General features: G+C 36.0%; 1 protein-coding gene across 2 annotated transcripts in view; it reads left to right on the top strand.

Annotated features, from left to right (window-relative positions):
* Positions 1-21,833, top strand: part of LOC109070008 (potassium voltage-gated channel subfamily H member 5) — a 39,971-nt gene extending 18,138 nt beyond the window's left edge. For both annotated transcript variants that reach the window (XM_042769341.1, XM_042769342.1), the window contains 5 exons: positions 3,774-4,203; positions 7,905-8,104; positions 8,195-8,447; positions 11,554-11,750; positions 19,501-21,833. In XM_042769341.1, the coding sequence (XP_042625275.1) occupies positions 3,774-4,203; positions 7,905-8,104; positions 8,195-8,447; positions 11,554-11,750; positions 19,501-20,523 (2,103 nt within the window). In that variant the 3' untranslated portion in view covers positions 20,524-21,833. The remainder of the gene's footprint in view (positions 1-3,773; positions 4,204-7,904; positions 8,105-8,194; positions 8,448-11,553; positions 11,751-19,500) is intronic.
* Positions 21,834-23,481: the final 1,648 nt, after the last annotated feature.

The raw sequence follows: 23,481 nt of genomic DNA, 5'->3' as shown, positions 1-23,481 counted from the left end.
ATGTGTAATTTAATGCTCAAATAACTGCATTGCATTTGTGCTCTGCATCAAAAATCCACATGAATGGAATCTGGAAGCACACTCATAATACTACTTGATGCCGTTTGTGATGTAGATTTCAAACCCACAGGGTAAAAATCTGCAAAAAATCTCCCAGTTGTTTAAAAAATGCATGCTGTCATTGTCTTCATTCATACACAATGCATAATTGTTAATGGCTCTTTAAAGTTGGCGTGTGCCCTTAAGAGCTCAAAACTCACTTTATACATGATGTAAGTTTAATGTACAAGTTTTACCTCAGAGAGCTGCTCACTGTACCAGAAACGCTCTGAGAAAGCCTTTATGTCATGATGTAAGAGGGATCCCAGATGGCTTGGTGTGAACCAACCTTGTAATCTACTGTCCCTGTGGTGGTGCTCTGCTCTGAGAGAACAGTAGCTATAGAATGGACCTGCCCCAGGAGTAGAATTGGACTGTCCCAGAAGCATCTATTGTATTTCAAGAGCAGGAGAATGAATGTGAGTCAAGCATGCAAATGTAATGCTGTACACTTTGGACTTGGAGTATTTTAATTTTCTTCCTCAAGTCCACTTAATCAAGGTTTCTCTTTCCAGAAATGAAATTAACATAATTATCTTAATTAAACCTATGATGCATCATCAACTACAGTTGTTGGATCTTTAAAAGCCACTTTTAGCCATTAAAGGTGTGATGTTACATCCAACCACCATAGGTGATTTATTATCTTGACCCTTTCTTATAATTTGGTATAACTGTCCTTTTTATTTGTCATTACACTTTTCATTTATGACAACAAATTCAATATAACTTCAGAAAGTGGTGATGCATCAAGTAGCTCAGCTGGAATATTAACCATTGTCTTATTTTGCAATCACTGAATATGAATGACACATGATGAATAACACTCTTAAACCCAACATTTTAAAAAAGAAAGAAAAGAAAGAAGACACGCACATGAATACTAATTCATTCCTTGATTTTAAATAAAAACTATGGAACAAATTAGTACAACGTGGCCACAATTTAACTAAAACTAGGGAACAGAATAATAAAATCAGGGAGCGAGTAGTTAATTTGCGGCCTCAAATTGTTAATTCATGGCCACAATAAATATATTTTTGTCCATGTCATGAGCGGTGATGTGCATCTGAACGAAGGCTTAAAATCCCTCACAGCTGCATTGTGCGTGTTTACTAGTTCAAGTCCACTCCTCTCTGTTTTCCTTGATAACAGAACTCTGTGTCTGAATTGAATGCAGTATTGTGTGTTGTCTCTGTTAAATAGCTCCGAGAAACACCTCAAGCAAAATATACAGTTACTTTAGTACAAGCTTTCAGTAAAATCCTGTAGCGCAAATTTGGCGTGTTAACTTACATGTGAATGTCTTATCACATGAAAGAGAATTTTATATTCAAAGTTTTGCTGTAAACATCATGTAATCGTTTGTTTATTCTCATGAAGACCTTCTGTGTCGAGGCAGGCCAGCATCAGAGAAATAAACACAAGGAGCATACATGCCTTCAGGCTTCAGTAGCTCCATTTTACATAAATTAATACATAAATTTGTGGTTTGCATAAAAAATATGTTTATGATAACTTAAAAAGCTGTGGGACTGTTTTTAATATATGTATGCATGCATACATATTCAGTGGTATATTTGCTTGGTTAGTATCACTTTGCTGGTATTTGTTCAGGCTTACTGATTTAAATTAGTTTTTTTAATGTCATGATTCACATTTTTGTTTGCTCTGTGCCTTACAATTAAATATCCATTAATGTGTCTAAACTTAGTTAAGAAGGTATACATATTATTTATTTATTTATTTGCTTCTATAATCCTGTGATAGGGCTGTGGTTTGAAGTGTAGTTATATATCTTTAAATATTTTGGTTTAGATTTATAATTTTTGTCTAAGTTTAAGTGAGTATTGTCAGGGTTGGGTGAAGGGATGAGGAGAGGACTCAATTGCAGGAAGTTTGGTGTTTTTGTTATTAAAAATAAGTGTTTTTATTTTTTTTTAATGCTACTCCGTGTGGGAAAAAACACTATTGGCAATTTGACTGGCTGGGCAGGACAAGACAGGACAGGAACAGGCAAGGTACACAATGGCAAACATTAGACAACAAACTGGCACAGGACTGCAAACACAAGGAGAATAAATGGGGAACAAACAAGGCATGTAATAAGGGAGGACATGTAGGGCAAAAGAACCAATAATCAGGTAACAAAGTGTGTGGGTTGGAAAATAGACAGGAGAGCACATGGCACACAGAAACAAACAAAACAAAAGTGCTCACAAAAAAACAAGACATAACACGCAGCTAAGTGTATTCCAAAAACATGACAACATGAAAGCACACGGCCAAGGAAAACCCAAGCCGTTTGCTACACAACACAATACATGAAATAAGATGAGAGTGTTGGGGACGGTGTATAAAATGAAAGCATGCTGGTGAGTTAAACAACAAGCTGTGTGTCTGGCAGATAAAAACATAAACCAAGTGCTCACAAAACACAGAAGACAATAGCGCAAGGCCAGTGAATGAACACACAACCTGTGTGCTCACATGAGAAACAAGACATGGAGCGTGAGTGCTCAAACCCCAACACCAGACCAAAACCAAACTAGACATGAGTGCTGGAATCCAAACACCATGCTTGAACATGAAACAAGGCACGCAGACAAGGGAGCACACAGCCTGAGGACACTTGAGATTGCACACTCACACAAGGACAATACAGGAGTGTTGGGGCTCTGTCACAAAACCAAGAAAAAACTAGACCGAAGTGACAGAACCCTGACAAGTATAGAAGGCTACATTGTTGGTCATTCCTGCACACAGAGTTGCTCTAATCTCACTGCATGTCTGGAACTGAATTTGTACTTTATTGGAAAGGAGGTGCTTCAGATGCTCAGGCTGGACTGAACGGCAACATTTTTATGCAGTGGAAAGACTTAAGTGCTGCCTGACATCAAATTTTCAGAGGCCTTTTAATGTTGGAGGATCATGTGGGAGAACAGAGTGTTCTCCCCGCAAAGTGATTCTGATGTCCAACCGCTTTTGCACCTTTTTTCTGTCAGCTCGGCTCAGCTCACCTGCTCCAAATTGAGAACAAACTGTTTGCAGAATTTTATTCTGTGCAATTAGGACTGTAAAGAGTGTGTTCCGTGAACTGAAAAATTTGAATAACGCTCATTGTTTCTGAATGCAGCATCCAATTAACATTGCTGTGTGCCAAATAATATTATATAACTCAATGGTCTGTTTAAGCATCTTTGTAGTAAATGACAATGAAAGATTGATTTAACCAGACAGATTAAATGTTGCATTGATTTTCTCTTTGTGTGCTGCATGTTGGTGTGTAGACAGTTGTTTAATTATGGGTTTATAAAAAGCAAATCTGTGAATTAATTAAAGAAAATCAGCAGATGTATTTTTTTTTATGTATGTGTGCGCATAGATATATATATATATACATATACATATACATATATATATATATATATATATATATATATATATATATATATATATATATATATATATATATATATATATACAGTATAAAATGCTGGATATGTAAGAGGTAAAACAAATTATATTATATTATATTATATTATATTATATTATATTATATTATATTATATTATATTATATTATATTATATTATATTATCTTATATTATATTATATTATATTATATTATATTATAAATGTAACTGTCTGTTATTTACCTTTCTCTTTTCAAAGGGCATCAGCAGCTTGTTCAGTTCTCTGAAGGTAGTTCGACTGCTTCGATTGGGTCGTGTTGCACGTAAACTGGACCACTATTTGGAGTACGGTGCAGCTGTGCTCGTGTTACTGGTCTGTGTGTTTGGATTGGTGGCCCACTGGCTTGCTTGCATATGGTACAGCATTGGAGATTACGAGGTCATTGATGAACAAACCAACACCGTCAAGACTGACAGCTGGCTCTACCAGTTAGCCACGAGCACTGGATCCCCGTACCGGTACAATGCCAGTGGGACTGGCCAATGGGAGGGCGGCCCTGGGAAAGACTCTCTGTATATAACGTCACTATATTTCACCATGACCAGCCTGACCACCATTGGCTTTGGAAACATCGCACCAACTACAGACGGAGAGAAGATCTTTTCTGTGGCCATGATGATGGTCGGATGTGAGTGCTTTTCTTCTTTTCAGAATTGTCTTGGTTAAGTCGGGTGATCTGATCAGGTGAGATAGACTGTCATTTTCATCGGAGGAAGTGGAGCACCCAAAGTAAATTAAACAGGGTTTCTTTTCTGTTCCTTTCTTGCTTCTTTATTCTTAGTTTATTCTCTGCTCTGTAAGACTAATCTCATCTGGCCCCTCTGTCCTCCAGACAGCAGTGCTTTGCTTCTAGTGCAGCTCCTTCAGAAGTATCTCTGAGACAGCAATAGAGAGAAATTGGTAGAGAGAGAGATATAACTGGCCAGAATGAAGGAACAAGGCCAGTCGTTGTTAATGTCCTTCTCCAGCAGTGTGCATGTGGTGAGGAGTCACTCTGGAGACTAAACAGAGATACGGTCATAATTACTGGCATGTGTGAGTGCTGACCCGCACAAACACACATACTGTATAGAAACCCCACTCACTGACCCGCACAAAAACACATAAACCCCACTCACTGACCCGCACAGACTCTCAGGGGCTTCAGCCATGTTTTGAGAATACTTTAAGTTTACAGTGTTTCTTTCGTGTGCAAGAAAACCCAGGTTCAAATGCCAAATGTATATAAATATAGTTGAAATTGAACCCCTACAGTATAAATATGCATTCCCAAGAACTCTTGATGTTGCTAGGCTTTATACATTAATGCTTTTATTCAGCAAAGATGCATGAAATGAATCAAAAGTGACAGTAAAACCTTTAAAATTGGTAATGTACATTGATAACAAAAATAATCATTTTTTTCTTTAGCAGCAAATCAGATTATTAGAATGATTTCTGATTGATCAGGTGACACTGAAGACTGGTGTAATGGCTGCTTAAAATCCAGTTTTGCCATCACCGTAATAAATTACATTTCAGAAAATATTATAATGAAAAACAGATTTTAATTTTAAACGTAATAACATTGTACCGTATTTTTGATCAAATATATGGTGAGCATAAGAGACTTTGCATTATTGCCTGTTTTAGTTGACTCAGATATGCCTTGCCTCCCATCACTGCTCCAGCATATAATTTCCTCTGTCTTTTTGTAAAAGTACCCCCATTAGAGCTGTGAATTATAAAGCATTTTCTTGCTTTTGACCCAGACAACGGTTTCCTGACCTGTAATATTCTTTAACCTCCACACAGGTGGAGGAGTCATTTTTAAATGCTTATTAGACTAATGGGTCATTATGAACCTTTAAGAGGATGCTCAAATGTTGATGCTGTTGTGGGTGCTGATGCATGAAATGTATGGCTCTTCAAGGAACAGCAAGAAACAGCTTTCAGGATGACCTGCATATGACTAAGAAGGGAGTTCTCCCGTGTGTGTCTATAATGACATTATTAAGGCCACACTCAGAAAAAGGTACAAAAGCTGTCACTGGGGCAGTACCCTTTTAAAAGGTGCACCTTTTTACCTTATTTCTCTTTAAAGGGTGCATATTAGTACCTTAAAGGTATAAAGGGGACCACCCTAGTGACAGCTTTTATGCCATTATTTCTGAGATTGCAAAGTGTAAGGCCAGAAATTAGGTTGTTTTTAGCCTAAGGCCCTTAACAGGGCTGTTGATTTACTTATGATGTTGTCTTCAGAACACTTTGATTTGATCAAGGGGAGAAGATCACACACGCCCAATAAAAACAGCAGTACACATTTAATGAAGAGAATAATTATAGTTCTGGTGACTCTATGATGAGGCTTGTACACAGCACAGAGTCCCATTCTCTCTTTCTCTGTCTGTAATTATCTGAACGCATTGTTCTCATCTACTGATCCTTCAGTCAAGATCTTTTCTATTTCATTTATGTGTTTCACTAAAGATCCCAATCTTCTATCTCACTCTGTCTTTATTCCTGTCTTGCCAACATCTTTCTGTCTGTCTGTGTGTGTGTCTGTCTCTGTGGAAGTGAGGTCCTAGAAGGCCTCATTATGTGTGATAGTTTGTAAGATTCCCCTGAGACTCTCCCTCATGTGCCATCCGTGCCATTTGCTCTACAACTTTCTCCATATCTGCCCTATAGTTACACTGGGATAAAAATTTTAAATGGCACTGGGTGAAATGTAGGGTGGAATATTGTTGTATTTTACTCACATATGCCAGATAAACCGGTGACTCTAGATCCCTCATGACATTAGTTTTTAATGTTTATATTTATTACAAGATGTTCAAAACAAGCAGACTTTTATGCTCGGACTGATGCTGTGAGGAACTCTCACAGCCAGTTAGGACTGGAAAATATATCCAGTATTCATAATTCACATGCAATGTTAATGTGATGATTTTAATGCTCATTATATTGGCTATTTTTTTTTTTTTTGCATTTCTCGAATGAGAGTGTGAAGTGTTACTTCAGACATTTTTTTTAAAGAACTGATTCATAATAACTCTGATTCAATGATTTGCTCACATCATGGATGCATAGATCATTTTTGTTTCTCAAAACATTGATTCAGGCATGACTAAAAGAGTGATCTGTATACTTTGCAAATTGTGAAAATGTGTTGATACTTTCAGTCTGATTTGTTGGCCTATTTAAAACACATCATACGTGGACATTTATTCAGTTTACAGCATGAACAGAGCAACAGTATTTATACTGTTCAGTGAAAACAGATCTTATATTTTCTGCATATTAAGATTGATATTTGATCAAAAACTAGTCACCACTTTTAATTTCTTTTAACTTTTACATTTCTTTCTTAACTGTTGGTTCTCTTTACCTTTCTCTGGCAGTCTTTCTGTGATCAAAATCATTTTTCTTACTGTACAAATTCTTGGTAATTTCGTTGGCTTTTCATCATCCATTTTATCTCATCATATTACATCCTCTTTGCTTTCTTCTCTGTTCCTGCTCTTCCCTTATTGGTTGTGAGTGGAAGTATTTGGAAAGCTATTTCAGGGAAGGTTGCCATGGAGATGAGGAGTGAACTCATGAGAAAGGCAATAAACACAGTACCAGAAGTTTACATTGTACATGTACTCTTCTTTCATATATATATATATATATATATATATATATATATATAATATATATATATATATATATATATATATATATATATATATATATATATATATATATAAGACATCCCATTGTAAAATTTTATATTCAAATACTGGAAAAATGGAAAAACTCAAATTTTTGCTTGTACTTGTTCTAGTACTTCTTTGAAATAATTTTCTAATGTTCCAAATGACACCCAGTGACTTTCATTATTACAAGCTCTTTTGGTAAACATGGGTTTGAAAATATAAATGTCATATAAAAGTGACATTTGGAAATATAAATTTTAGAAATTAAAAGAAATTATTTAAATCAAGATCTAGAAAGTGTATATATAAAACAACAATTACTATGTATTACAATTGATACAGAATATGTTGGAATTTTTTTACAGTTTGTTTAAAAGTAAATATGTTCTTTGTCCAAATACACATGTACTTTGTTCTAAGCTATATTTACAAATTTAAAAAAAAAAAAATGATTCAAATATTATTAAATTAAAAGTGATTCAAATATTGTTAAATGAATTAATTTAAATTACTTAAGTCAGCCACATATTCAGACCCTCAAAAGTGAACAGTATTGTGTAATATTGTTACAAATTAACCAAAGTCCATTTTTCTTATTTCAAATCTGTCTGACATGACAATTTTTTTCTCTCCTCATGTCCTAAAGCTCTCCTTTACGCCACTATCTTCGGTAATGTGACAACCATTTTCCAGCAGATGTATGCAAACACCAACCGTTACCACGAAATGCTGAATAACGTGCGGGATTTCCTTAAGCTCTACCAGGTGCCCAAAGGCCTCAGTGAAAGAGTGATGGACTACATCGTCTCCATGTGGTCCATGTCCAAAGGCATCGACACAGAGAAGGTGAGACGTAAACAGTTGGGATGGTTACATGACTGACGTCTTTGATATTATCCGTGGAAAATACTGAATTGGAAATTCATCTGTGCACAGGTGCTCTCCATCTGCCCCAAGGACATGCGGGCAGACATCTGCGTGCACCTGAACAGGAAGGTGTTCAACGAACACCCAGCATTCCGATTGGCCAGTGACGGATGCTTGCGCTCATTGGCCGTGGAGTTCCAGATGATACACTCCGCCCCCGGTGACCTCATCTTCCATGCGGGTGAAAGCGTGGACCTGCTCTGCTTCATGGTGTCAGGGTCACTGGAGGTCATCCAGGATGACGAGGTCATCGCTATACTGGGTTAGTTTAAAAATTGAGTTTTAAAGTTTAAAAGTTTTTAAAAGCACTAATTAATACATTCTGTGAACATCAGCTTTATTCACACTGCCAGTCCAATTCCGATTATTTGTGTATCTAAATTACTGACTCCACACTGTATAATGCAACTGTTCAGATTAGATTTGTTTTCCAGAAATATCTTGCAAAAAACATCAACAGCACTATGGAGGGTTTTGCAACACAGATGTTTGCATGTCTTTATTCTGTGCTGCCATCTGCATCGGTTTCAACTTGTATAGACCAAGTGTGTAGACCAGGCTGACAACTTCGCAACAACACAACCGTGTTTCTGCAATGACTTTCAGCATGTTTCGTACAGCAACGTCTGATATGTTTAGGTCATATATGGTGTGAGAAAGTGATGGGCAAAGAATCTCATCTATTGCATTTTGGTTGCCATGGTGATGAAAACAATTTTAAAAAGCAGTAACAGATTTGTGACACAACAGAACAAAACCAGCATATGCTTCTCATAGATTGAATAAATAGACATTTCTTTAAAGTTGTCTTTTTGACATCATTTTGTTATCAGACTGACTTCCACTACAAACACTGTCTCATTTTCAAATTTCAATCAAACCTGCTTCACAGAAATCGCATTTTAGATGATCATTCTCACTTGAGTCGTCATAGCAACGGAACCATACAGCGCCATTAATCATGAATCTCTAATGGCCAATAAGTTGAGGCCTCAGCAGGAGACCTGGACCCAAAGTGTCTCTCTGTGCCCAGGAGGGTGGTGGGTGTCTGGGCAGAGGAAGATGAGCTCCTGGAGAGCAGAGTTAGCGAGGTGTAGAACTGAGCGGCTCTGCAGGAGACGAATGAAAAAAAAAATTAAGTCATTAGTCACATTTATCCATATGGCTCACATTTACCCAAAACAATTTTCGCTGGACTGTCTTCAACAGAACTGTTGTAAATGTGCGTAAATTAAGGAAAAACATTCCCAAGAGTCACTTGTTTACTTAAATTGATTGTTCACCCAAAATGAATGTTCTGGCATTATTTACTCACCATCATGCCATTCCAAACCTGTATGAATTTCTTTGTTCTGTTGAAAACAAAAGAAGATATTTTGAATAGTCTGTATTCTTTGCCTATACAGTGAAATTTTGTAGGGTCTAAATGTTGTTTTGGATCCCACTGACTTTAATTTTATGGAGAAAAAAAATTCAACATTGTTAAAAATATCATCTTCGGTATTGTCCAGTAGAAACTTAATTATACAGGTTTGGATTGACATGATGGTGAGTAAATGACACATTTTTGGTTTTGGCATTTTTGCTTATTTGCATATTCTGCCTAACATTCTCAACCTCTGCTCTACACCCACTATAAAAGTATTATAAAATATTACAGTATGGATCCTGAATGTGGGTTCAACTGTCCCCACAGCAACAGAGTGCCATGGTAACACATAACTCCTTGGAGCCCATGTTTGGTGGCTTTGCTCTTCTGTCTGAGATAAACTGTAAATCCCCACAGTCTCTTCGCTGTACTACATGTCTTCAAACTCTCAGTAGAGCCCTTGACAAAGTCTCTGCAGGCCATATCTGCTGCACACAGTGTGTTCGAATCAAAATAAACACCCTGACCTTGTGAATCACACCTTGTATTACCAGAATATTGTTAACATAAAGCTTGAAAATAATTTTGGAATAGGTATTAAGTTATAGAGGTTAAGTTTTTTTAATATGATTTCTACCGAATGCATCTTAACATTGTGCTTGCACTCTACAACCTATTATTAGAGTTGACACAAGAGTGGTTTGCTTTGTTATAAGATTGACACCAGAACAATGATTTTTAGGAAAAGAGAAATTTTCAGTTTTGCTTTGAATGTTTAATTAGAGTGCATTTGTGCATTTACTCCTAGCAGCTGCTAATTGTGGTTTAATTTGCCTGGCATGTGCAGCCAATTAAATTTGTTTTGCTACTTGTAATAAGTCTTTAATTGGCAGGACAAACACCTGCGACAGACGATCTCGGTGTTGAGATTATGCTGAGATCAGCGTTAAAATTACTAGCATCAAAACAGGAAATATTATTTTTAACCCAACCAAATAAGGTTTTAGGTCTGTCCAGGTGTATGTCTGTTCTTGTGGTAACTGCATGTTTAGCACTGCTGTGACCTATGGAATCAGTGCAGGGTTGGGACTTGAAGGTTGAAGGTCTATTTTAGGTTTCTGGCGCCGAGGATCTGCAGAAAGTGATCGTAGAGATCAGTGTGCCATTGATCTTCAGTGTCTTCAACAAGTAGAGACAACTACACTCCTCTCGGATAATGCCACATTTATCTAATGCAGCAATTATCCTGCTTTCTTACGGTTTCTTGTCCTCATTCACTAAAGCTTTCTGTCAGGTCTGATAATGAGAGATAATTAAAGGAAGATCCTTGAGCTTTAAGTGTGTTGTGTGCTTCACATTTATTATTGTTTTGGTTTCCTTTTGGCCTTAAAATTTTAACTTGGCATGAAATGAAAATTCATCCTATCTATTTTCCAAAAACTGATCTCGTTGTTAACGGTTCATCAACCATTAAATTGAACCAAGACCCTGCCTTACTTTTTTTTTCTTTTCTTTTTTTTCATAATCAGATTTGATTGTAAGAAACACACACAAAAGATCTGTCAGTAATTCCATTCTGTTCACCAGAAAATGAAAATTCTGTCATTTACTCACCCTCATGCTGTTCTAAACTCATTTGATTTCCTTTCTTATGTGGAACATAAAAGATATTTTCCAGAACATCTTTTGTATTCCACTGAATAAAGTCATATGAGTTCAGAATGATGAGAGTAATTGATTCCAAAATTTTAATTTTTAGGTCAGTTACCCATTTTATAAACTTTTTCCAATACAGTTAAGTAATTTTCCTGCTCAAGTCGGTGCCAGGCTCTAGATATATAAAGAGAATATTAATTGAAATGTCAGATTTGATCATTCTGCTGCTCAACCTTGCTGTGAAATTATGCATTTGATTGACACCAATCAAAGCAGTCTAGTCTCACACTAGCTCTCTGCTCTGTTAAATATCGTTCTAATCTTCTTGTTCTTTCTCTCTCAGGTAAAGGTGATGTGTTTGGTGATGTGTTTTGGAAGGAGACAACTTTGGCCCATTCATGCGCTAACGTTCGGGCGTTAACGTACTGTGATCTTCACATCATAAAGAGAGAAGCCTTGCTGAAAGTGTTGGACTTCTACACAGCGTTTGCCAACTCTTTCTCCCGAAATCTCACTCTCACCTGCAACCTACGCAAAAGGGTGAGATGCATTAGCCAGCACACCTCTTGTATGTTAAGTATCTCTCTCATTGTGTTTGCTAGGGTTGTCAGTGTTTCCTTTGTCAGACTTTAGCTTTATTCGGTTAAATGAAAATATTTTTTTCTTTTGTGCTGAAATCTCATGCTTTCTCATGTTAGTTTGCAGGCGCTTTTATTTTTTTGCCCTTTCCATTTCTGGGCCCTATCTGGTCATGTATTACAGTGTTAAATGGATTTAATAGTTGATGATCTGACACCTTGATTATTATGTTCTTTTAAGATACTCTGTGATACTAATTAAATCAGCAAGAGGGTTTAGAGTACTGAATTATCCAGAGAGGAATTATGATGATTAGAATTATGCAGATATGTTGGATGTATTAAAGGGACAGTTCACCCAGAAATGAAAAATGTCATTTACTCACCCATATGGTGTTCCAAACCCATAAGTAAATATAAACATAAAACTGGTTAATCGTCAAAACAGGACTTAAGATATTTTTCGTGAAACCTGTAATGTTTCTGTCCCTTCAGGTAACCAAAACTTAAGAGATCCAAAAAGGTCAGAAAGGTTATCTCAGGTTTCGTTAAATATATCTTAAATTGTGTTTTGAAGATAAGTCTTATGGGTTTGTAACGACATCAGGATGAGTTGTAAGTTTTGGTTGAAGTATTCCTTTAAGACAGGGGTGTCCAAACTCGGTCCAGTTGGGCCACTGTCCTGCAGTGTTTAGCTCCAACCCTAATTAAACACACCTGAACAAGCTATTCAGGGTCTTACTAGGCACACTAGAAACTTCTGGGCAGGTGTGTTGAGGTAAGTTGGAGCTTAACTCTGCAGGACACTGGCCCTCCAGGATGGAGTTTGGACACCCTTGCTTTACGAGACATGCTAAGAATGGGGTTGTGGACTTTGAAGTGGTGTTTTTGCTTTCAAAATGCATTGTCATTTGAAGCACAGGAGCTCATCTTCCACATGAAGCTTTTTCAAAGCTACGCTCACCCAACTTTGACTTTTTTACTTTTGACTTTCTTTGTTTTATGGTTGTCTAGGCTTCTGTTTTCATACTTTGAAAGTGGATGGGTACACCAGTGAGTCATGGAATACTAAACCACTCAAGAGTTTGGAGGGAAAAGGAAGCAAAGATTGGTCTCAAGAAGAGAACATTTTAGAGCCTTTCTCGTAATTAGTGCAGTTTTCCCTAATATCTGTATGACTACAAATGTGATATTGATTTATACAACAGTTCAATAAACAAGTTAACATTGTTACATTTTAGCAACAACATTGTTTGTTTCACAAATTAAAAAAGTTCTAGAACTTTTGTGCCTTTCTGACTCACAGCAGTGATTTGTTACTAAAGAATCCACATTTTTTAATGAATTGAGTGAGTCAAGGACTCAGTGACTTGTTCATAAAAACAGTCACTTGCTTTATTTCTGGATGAATAATCTGTCTAAATGAATTGAGTGAAACAGTGATTCAGTGACTCATTCATAAAGTCAGTTGCTGCGTTCCAATGTGCATACTTGTACTATGCCCTAAAAGTATGTACTCTTTTGGTGAAGTAAAAGTACACACTTTTGAGACTGTAGTAGCAAAGTAGGCAAGCTTTGGGACATACTATCACATCATACAATTGCATCTCATAATGATCAATTTAAAAGTTAATTAAAAGTTTATTAAAATTCACATATTTGTGGCAGATGAACTATAACACAGATAAGATTAAATAAATATTTTTTACCAGGTTAAATGTTTAGTAACTCAAACCCCTTTATCTTAACTTCTCTATTTAACCATTGATTCATGCACATCTGCCATGTTTGTATAGTTTTTTTTTTTTTTACTTTAGCTTTTTATTTGCATTTGTAGTTCTGAACTGAATCCTTTGCCAAGGCGCAATTTATTGTGTGCAATATTAGCCGTTAAGAGTGTGCACAGATCCACACAAATCTACCTGAAATAGTAAACCATCCAGGTACGTTTGTCACTCTTTTCAACATAGTATGCTTTGGGACACACTTATTCTAATGTCACATGCTATTTAAGATATATAGTATGAAAATTGGGATGCAGGCAGATACTTGCTTTGTTTCTGAAAGAATTAGCAGTTTGAACGAATCGAGGGAGTCAATGATTTAGCATCAAAGCAGTTCACAATCCATTATTAATGATTTGAGAGATGTGCAGAGGTGGAAGTTTGATTCTGGTCTGTTCCTCACATAAATATGATGTATGGCTTCAGAAGACTCAGACTTTTACTGTTTTTAGTTTTTGTTGAAGCTTTCTTTTGCTTTCAGCTTTTCTCATTCTTTGCTCATGTTCAGTCCTCTCCCTTCCACTGTTCAATTGTCATCTTTCTAGGTGCCTTCTCATTGTTAAACACTTCATCTGTACTTGTTTCCTTTATCACTAGCTTTAGAGTTGACACAAAGCTTATTGTTTGCTCCTTCCTTCCACAATTTCTCTCTCTTGCTCTTTTCTAAACAATTACTTAATCACACACACACTCATTCTTTCACACACGGCCACAAAAACACACACATTCAAACCTACAAACAACATAGTGTTTCTAGGTTAATGGTCAGATATGAATAAATCAAAACACAAAGCTCCTCTCATACATACTTCCCCTGTTTATCACTTTCTGTCTCCCTCTCTTCCTCTTTTCTTAATGTTATTGTCTTTTTCCACCCTGCTTTTACCCTGTCAAAGAGTCTTACATCAATGCTGAGGCAAAAAAAAAAATTCTCAAGATATTTTTGATCATTTTTGAGTGTTATTCTTTTCACTACTCTATTAATATTAAATAGAGGACAGTAAATTAAGGGGATATAGTGAAATAGGATCAGCATCATGAGTCAGAATTGTACTTTCGTTTACATTTATACATTTGGGAGACACTTTTATCCAAAGTAACTTACACTGCATTTCCAGTAGTGGAATAGGATCAGGATCGTGAGTCAGATTTGAACATTCATGATCACCATGAATCAACAGTTAGGCCAGTTAATGGAAAAAATTAATAATTCTCATAAATTCATAAACAACAATTCTGTATTTATAGATGTAGAAACAAAATGTCAACTTATTGTAGAAATGACTGCAGTAACTTTGGCTTCCTGGCAGAAATGCTGCACCCTGTAGCAACTGCAGATTTACATAAAGAGAGTGTTATTTCCAACGGGATCTCCAACAAAGAGATTTGGACAGGTTTAGAATTATTTTCTTTAAGTAGTAAATTGAACAGAAGATTGAATTCCATATCTCCTCTCTCTTTGTGTGACTGAATTAGAACTGTTTCAGTGCATGGCTGCATTAGATGCATGTGTGACTGCAGGTGACAGGCTAGATTACCTAAACAGCCCTATGTGTCACCTAATCACCCGCTGAGACTGACACATTCTCCCTCAGTGTGTGTGAGAGAGAGGAGCGAGGTTTGGTTACGGTACAGTGATGGCACCAGGGTAGGGCTGAAAGAAAGAGATGAGAAAAGATATAGTATTTAAAGTGAAAAAGAGAGGGGGAGTGTTCCCTCTAAGCAGCATCCGTGCAAGTCCATGTACTTCTGATATTGCTCCTGAGCACTTTTGTGATCTTGATCACAACATGCATTGGATTTATTCCAATTATTTTTTATTATTACATTTCTTTTGTAAAGAATAGTGTAGTTAGTTCTTTTTCTCATGTAATGAAAGGATCCATTCAGTAGAAATAGGTTTTACTCACAAAGAAAAATATAGTAAAAAAGAAGAACTAAGAAATTATATGTTTTAGGCACTATCACATCATTGTCTTTAATTTTAGAACAAATGCGCCTCCTTTTTATGATAATTGCAAATCTAATCTAATCTAATTTTTTTTTTAACAACTGCACCATTACCTGAGTGCAATTCCTTTACTGAATCGGGTGCTTAACATGGACAGCACAAGAACACAAACAACGCTAGCAACTGGTGCCATTCATTTTAAGTGAATTCCCCCCAAACACACTCTCTCGTTCTTTCTCTTTCTCTTTCTCTTTCTCTTTCTCTTTCTCTTTCTCTTTCTCTTTCTCTTTCTCTTTCTCTCATTTGTTTTCCCTCTTAGTCCTGTCTTGATCTCCATTTGGTCAGTTTAGTGGTCTAATTAGAAGTGTTTTTAAATTTATTCTCTGTAGTGTCAGGGCTCGGGAGAGAACTGAGATACACAAATACAATTTCAGACACTTTAAATGATAAATATATGGAAAGCAGGTAGAAAGAAATTACACATACACAAAAACAAATGGATAAAGATGAAATGCTTCAATTCACTACCCTAAGGTAGATTGTCCCCAAGAGCTGTTAGGGAAAAAAATCAGTCCTATCTAATCATGGATACACACAGCGACCTCCCTACAGACACACACACAGGTCCTCATGCAAAAAGGTGAGACTCCCCTGCAGATTTCTTTGGAATAATGGCTTCTCTCTCGAGTGTTTCCAGAACATTCTAGAGAGTGAGAGATTGATGGAAGAGTGCAGCAGGCCTGCTTTTTTCACTTGCTGGCAATAATGCATGAAAGGGACTTGGAATGATGTGGCAGCTGTAAATCTGAAAGCTTGTGTGTGTGATATTTTTGCTGTCGTGATGTCAGGGAATTAAATTTATTTCTCCACCTGTGTGGGGATTCTTACATTTTAAGATGGGGTTACATTTTCTATTAGTATATAATGAGGAGTTATGTGCGTGAGCACACCTGGTTTCCTCTTAACTGTAATGTGATAGTAAGAGGGTCTGAAGCATTTGTCAGTGATTCTCAGCAGTAAATGTTGTGGACACATTTTGAGCCAATTACCTCTCGTCAGAGAGAAGACGCTTCCCCGCTGTGGGATGGCAGTTTGTGTGCGTGTGTGTGTCCAAAATGTGTTATGCAATGCTGTTGCTAAAAGGTTTCTGTGCCATTTAAGTCACTTAAACCTCAGTGCTTCACACACACAATAAACATTCAAACTGGAAAGGACTGACAAGTGACATGTTCAGATAACCAAAGATGTACCCCCCCCCCCATATATATATATATATATATATATATATATATATATATATAAATAATTTATTTATGCGATGGCTAAGCTGAATTTTCAGCAGCTATTACTTTAGTCGTCAGTCACATGATCCTTTAGAAATCATTCTAATGTTTATTTGGTGCTCAACCCTTTTGGTGTTTAAATATCAGTAATGGTTCGTATTATATATAGAATTAGGAATAGAAAGCTCAAAAGAACATCATTTATTTGAAATAGAAATAATTTGTAACATAAGCATACTTTCTCTTAAACAATTTAAAACAATTTAGAATTAAATAATATAATTTTATTCCTTTTTGAATTAAAATATTATTATTATTACTTTTAAATAAATCAATCAATAACACCAAGCTTTGAATGGTATTGCATCACAGTTTTGACAAAAAATATTAAGTAGATAAAAAAAAAAAAAAATTCAGCATAATAATACGAAATGTTTCTTGAGAACTAAATCAGCGACTGGACTAATCAAATCAAAATTTATTTATAAAGCACCTTAAAAACCACCAAAGTGTTGTGCAATTTCAAAGAAATTAGATAAAACACAATAAAATATAATACAATAAAGCAAGAGAAAAATTTAATGAAAAAATAAATAAAAACTGCATCTAATCCAAACCAGTAGTAAAGCAGCAAAGGCCTAATCGAACAAATATGCCTTAAGATGGGTTTTAAACATGTTTACAGAGTATCTGATAGCTATTGGTTTAATGGATATATGATGTCTATCTTATGGTTGCTATGGAATATTTTAATTGCTCCACTGACCTAAGCACTCACATGCATCATGACAGCTTTTTTTTTCTCTCTCATTCTCTAATCTGTTGACAGTTACACACACCAGTGCACTAATCTTTCACTCTTTTGCTTCAAGATCAGAAGTGGAATATTAAAATAGCTATTCCAATATGGAAAGGACGTTGTCAGAGTGCTTTAATACTCCAAGAAAAAAACATGAAATTGTGATGCGTGTGCATTGTGTGTGATATTCCTTCAGGGAAGGACAGTCAGGTCAGCCACTGCTGTCGATTGTTTAGACACTGTAAGATGCTAAAGTCCATCGAGGTGAATGTGGGTCGGTCTATTTGAAAATTTCAAACTGTATCATTGCTTCGGATCCATAAAGAATGTGATAATGGATCTGACCCAGACTGAGGCTGGAGTTTATAAAGGCCTCTTCTTCTGCCTTTTTCTTCTGATATAAAAGCATTTATAGATTTTCATGTAGATATTTCAGTCCTGCACCTCATTATGCAGTAATTGTTTATACAACATGCCTTCTGGCAATGTTAATTTCTCTGATATTACCATATGCATTTCACAAATCTGAATATGCATATTCCAGATTTGCATTGTGTCCTTTCCACAAGAGGGTACAAGATTGCAATGTCATAATGCACATTATCTCATCTCATCTCTTGCAGCAGTAAATGTCATTGCCTTAGTGAAAATTACAGAATATGCTGTAAATCTTCTCTACTTCTATTGGTTGTGTTAACTTTTGAGCCATAGTGTTAATTGTGTTCATGTTTTTGAGGTTTAGTTGAGTAGAGCCTCTATCTCCTAATCACTTACATGCTTTTCATGCACTAATTGCTCGGGTTATGTCCACTAATAACATCAGAGGTTCTGCTTTAATTTGAACCTTTCTCTGAGGGCTCTTGTCACAGTGACGGGGGTCGGATAGAAGAAAGACAGAGAGAAAAAACAGTCAAGACAGGGGCCAGTGAGAATATGAACAGTTTGTCATTGTTTTTTAATACAAGTTGTTGTTATGATTAACTTATATTAGAGAAGACTCATCTAAAGCCAAGCCGAAAATCTAAAATAAGTTTCAATATGACATATTGAATGGGGCTTAAAAATATAAATAATTTATATATATATATATATATATATATATATATATATATACATATATATATATATATATATATATATATATATATATATATATATATATATATATATATATATATATATATATATATATATATATATATATATATATATATAATATATATATATATATATATATATATATATATGTATATATATATATATACATTTTATATTCACAATATATTAATATTTATATCATTCTTGATACATTTTATTTATATTTTTCATATAATGTATTAATTAACTTATTGTAATGATTAACTATTTAAATATTCTATATGCAATTTATAAATGTATAAATAATATTTATAATTATATTTTGTAATGAAAATTTATATATCTTTTATATACACATATTTAGTCTGTGGGCAGACTATGACAAGACAAAAAATGGAAGCTTGAGTGTGACAAAGAAGAAGAAAAAACATGTATAATTTAAATCTTTCTTTCCCAACACAGCACCCATTCAGTAATACCCTTATGCTGAAATTCCTATTATGTTAAATGTTTTATTTTTGTACTGGGGTATGCATTTCTTTTTTTGATATTCATGTTACTATTTTAGGTTGAATGTTCAGACATTTTGTCTTTTCTAATACAATTTTTGTGATTATGATTTTTAAATAATAGAGAAAGCAATTTTAATAACTCAACATGGATAAAAAGTCATACAAACAAGGAATTTGGTCAAATTACACAAAAAGAATGTTTAGCTAATTGAAAGTTTTGTTTCCAGAATTCTTTTAGATGCCCTTTCCTATCTAACTGATGGTATTTCTTCTCTCCATATCCAGTTTATATTCCGTAAAATCAGCGACATGAAGAAGGAGGAAGAAGAGAGGCAGCGCTCAAAGAACGAGGTTCCACTCACTATTCCTGTGGACCACCCGGTCCGAAAACTTTTCCAGAAGTTTAAACAGCAGAAAGAGCTCCGTAACCAGGGTGCTTCGGCCCAGATAGACTTAGAGAAAAATCAGCAGCATCTACAGCAGCCCACACGCATGCCGAAACCTCACACCTCCCTCATGCAGAACTCGCTGCATGCGGTTCAGAACGGGTCCACCAGCAGCGTGGTCACCATCTCCCAGATCACACCCATCCAGAACTGCCTGGCCTACTCTAAAGCGGCCGACTCCATTAAGCAGAACAATCGCGACATCATGGAACTCAAACCTGCTGTGGCCAGCAGTGACCAAGTCGCAAACCACCTCAAAGTGAATAACGCAGCACGGACCAAACCTGCAGCAAGCACCCGTGGTTGGATGAGACTGAAAAACAACATGGCTGCCCCAGGTTCACTTCCAGAGGATGAGAGGAAAGAGGGATTAAACAATGCAGCTAAGTCCGTGTCCATGGAGCGCATTTCACCAGAAATCAAAGTTCAGATAGAAAGTGTTGAGGAGGTTGGAGCATCCAGGAAGAATTCACTCCGCAAAACGGACTCTTGGGATAGTGGCTTGACATACAGCGACCAGAGACTGGATAGGGTTTCAGAACCCCAGAGCCCTGTTCCTGGAGTCGGTGGAGGAGAAGGATCAGCCCGGGATTTTTACCCCAGTAGCGAGAGCTCATTCCAGGCTGCACTGCAGGAGGCAAGGCTGGAGCTGCGGACAGAGATCCAAGCCCTGAATGGAAGGATGGCAGCTTTAGAAGAACGGCTTGGACAAATTCTCAGGCTGCTTTTAGAGAGTTCAAAGCCCACATCTAGTGAAGATCCAACCCCAAAAATGCACAGACCCAAACTCAAAGCACAGAGCAGCATCCCAGTGTCCACACTCAGTACTCCAGACTCTGAAAAGGACGAGGGTTTGCCATAGGAAAAAAGACTTTGCATTCAGTAAGCATTTGAGATGAAGCATTTGTAGCATCACTGGGGTTTTGGTGCATCCAAATTTGGCACCTGTACCTGCAGCTTACACAGGAACGCCCAAAAAAGGGGCTTGGGTTGGTTTCTAGCTTCTGATTACTGAGGATAAGGCTGACACCTGAACATCTGCATGAGAACAGGAGTTGGTTTCTAGATCTAAATAACTGCCAGGAACTCTAACCCAATCAGAGTACAGTGGCATGTACTGATGAATACAAAAATAAGAGGATTTTTAGTTCAGTGCTTTAATGTTCAATCAGCACTTATTTTGCACACTGATAATGGAACTATTCCACCCCCACCCCCCCTTTTTCATATAAAAATGCATGTCCAGCTGGGTTCTGGCTTGCCAAAAATGTACAACCCTGATGATGTCTATAAAATTGAAATGATATTTAAATGCTTGTATATTATTGCAGTTGACTGCATGCAAATGTATTTATTCTAACAGAATGCTTATTTTCAATGTTTAAATGAAAGAGACTGTTGATTGTCTTTATCACCATAATTTACATTCAGGTTTTTAACAGAACGTAGCATGACAGATCACGGAGGACGAATGTGTCCTGTTTGAAACATTTACGTATGCATGAATGACTTTAACAGCACTCAAGAACTTTGCCTTAAAGGACCTAGACATCACTCTTGAAATAAAGCTGAAGAAGAAAAACCAGCACTGGTTATTGTAGGACAGGTCTGTTTATTTATTTATTTTTTTGTCTACATTTTAACTTACATGTGTCAGGATTTTGGAGGGTGTAGGATTTTATGCCCTTAATTTGTGTTCCACTCAATGTTATTGGGTTCGTTTTATTTTATATGGCACCAGTAACAGCTTTTTGGCCTGAAATGCAGCTTCACCACTGTATATCTGTTGACTGTATTATATGCAGCCTTAATAAAAAAAAAAAAAAAGGTAAATTAAAAAAAAGACAATTGTAAGAGTAAACCACGTTTTGTTCTCATATGCAAGATAACATAGACTCTCAAAACAAAGACCCTTATCTTAGGACTAGAATGCACATAACCGAAAAACATTGCAGATTGCAGACCCTACAATGAAAATGGAACCAAATCTGAAAAAGGGCCTAAAAGCATTGTAATCTTTTAAAGGTATTGCTATATTTATTTCCTCTCTTTCTGAAGGTTCGCTTCATGCTTCATGTACAGTATTATTTATGTACACTATTTTGGGGTCAGTAAGATTTTTTTTTTTAAAGAAATCAATACTTGTATTCAATACGGAAGCATAAAATTTATCACAGGTGACTACCTTGTTACAAGAAACATCTGTTTCAAAACAATTTTCATCATTAATAATAAGAATTCTTTCTTAGAGCAGCAAATCAGCATATCAGAATAATTCTGAAGGATTGTGTATGTATATACATTGTATTTAATTTTTTACAAATATTTTAATTTTTCATAACTATTTTTCTTGATTTTTTTATGTGTTTAAATAAACATATGCTTAATAATGTCTCCCTCTTTGTTTCCAGGTAGCACAGAGTTAAATCTACCAGCACAGATTAAGAGTGCAGCTCTCTGTGTTACGGTCCTGCTGGTATGATCCTGTTTTCTACAAAAGAAAGACAGATGAAGCTCTCAGCTGAAGTCAATTTTCAGGTAGTGGTGCTGCAGCTTGGCATCAAGCCCTCAAGATTCTGTTATTACAACCCATTTATCTCTCACTCTGTCTCTCTTTTGCTGAGCTTGCTAAAGATCTGGTATTGTCTTGGTTTTAAAATATTAGTTTTGTGCTTTTATATTCCTTTATAGACTCACACACACATAAAGGTTGTTTCACAGATACAAGGCCGTTTCAGCAGTAATGTGTGTTTGTAAGTATAAAACTAAAGACTGTGCTGTATTAAATATAAGATGAGGTCTGCCTTCTGTGTACTAAATATTCCACGTTTCGGTTGGTCTCAAGGTCTCAATGAGCTGTTGTTCTACAGTATATAGATCATTAGTTACATTAAATCAGGAAACAACATTTTTTTAAGCTCCTGTTAAAACTCTTCTGTAAAACTACCATTCTGCAGTAGCTATATACTGCAATTAAGATGAATGGGAATTATTAGATTCTTACTGATCAGCTTTTTCAGATATCAGATGCATGCAAGCTAATATTTCAAGGTCACATGGCCTAGCTCTCTTTTACATGTCGCTTTCTTTTTCTGTCAATCTCTATGCCTTTTGAAAGAGCAAACTGAAACTGGCATCAACGTGAACTTAAGATGATATGAAACATCGAAGCATGGGAAAGTAATCATAAAATCATTGCCCTTCTAAAATGAATAATCTCATTTTAGCCTGGACATTTAATTTTGTTGACTCCGTCTACTTAAAGTTAAGATTAATTATATTCATTATCCAGTGATAAAATTTGGTTATCACAGACATTTACATTATGATTTACTTATTCGGTGAGTGCAGATATAAATAATAGTATTTAAAAATAAATTAACGTAAATGTGAGAGAGAGGTGTTGTGTAAGAAGACTGTACACTCTCTCCCATACCTTTCTTTCTTGCTTATATTTAGAACTTCATTTAGATGGATCTGTGCCTGTCAGCTCAAACGCCTCAAGTTGTTTGAAAGATTCTGTCTTGTCCATGAGTTGGGCCAGATTTAGAGTTTGTTTATTTGACAATTCATTGAATGGAAGTGATTTGACAGAAGGGTAATTTTGGCAATTAATTTGGGACAAAGGGAGCATTGGGGGAGGTTTGACATTTCTGGGAATTCTGGTGAATATCGTACATGATGGATTATGTCCCTAAGGCATCAGCCTTTTTTGGAGGCCCCCTCTTGTACCATGCACACACGGTTTTTGCCAATGAATTAAAATGGTGAAAATAGTATCTTGTAACAACCCTTATTATTGCATTACTCAAAATCAAGA

Source organism: Cyprinus carpio, chromosome A13 (genome assembly GCF_018340385.1).
Source record: "Cyprinus carpio isolate SPL01 chromosome A13, ASM1834038v1, whole genome shotgun sequence".
NCBI lineage: Eukaryota > Metazoa > Chordata > Actinopteri > Cypriniformes > Cyprinidae > Cyprinus > Cyprinus carpio.
This window is presented reverse-complemented; position numbering and strand designations above follow the sequence as displayed.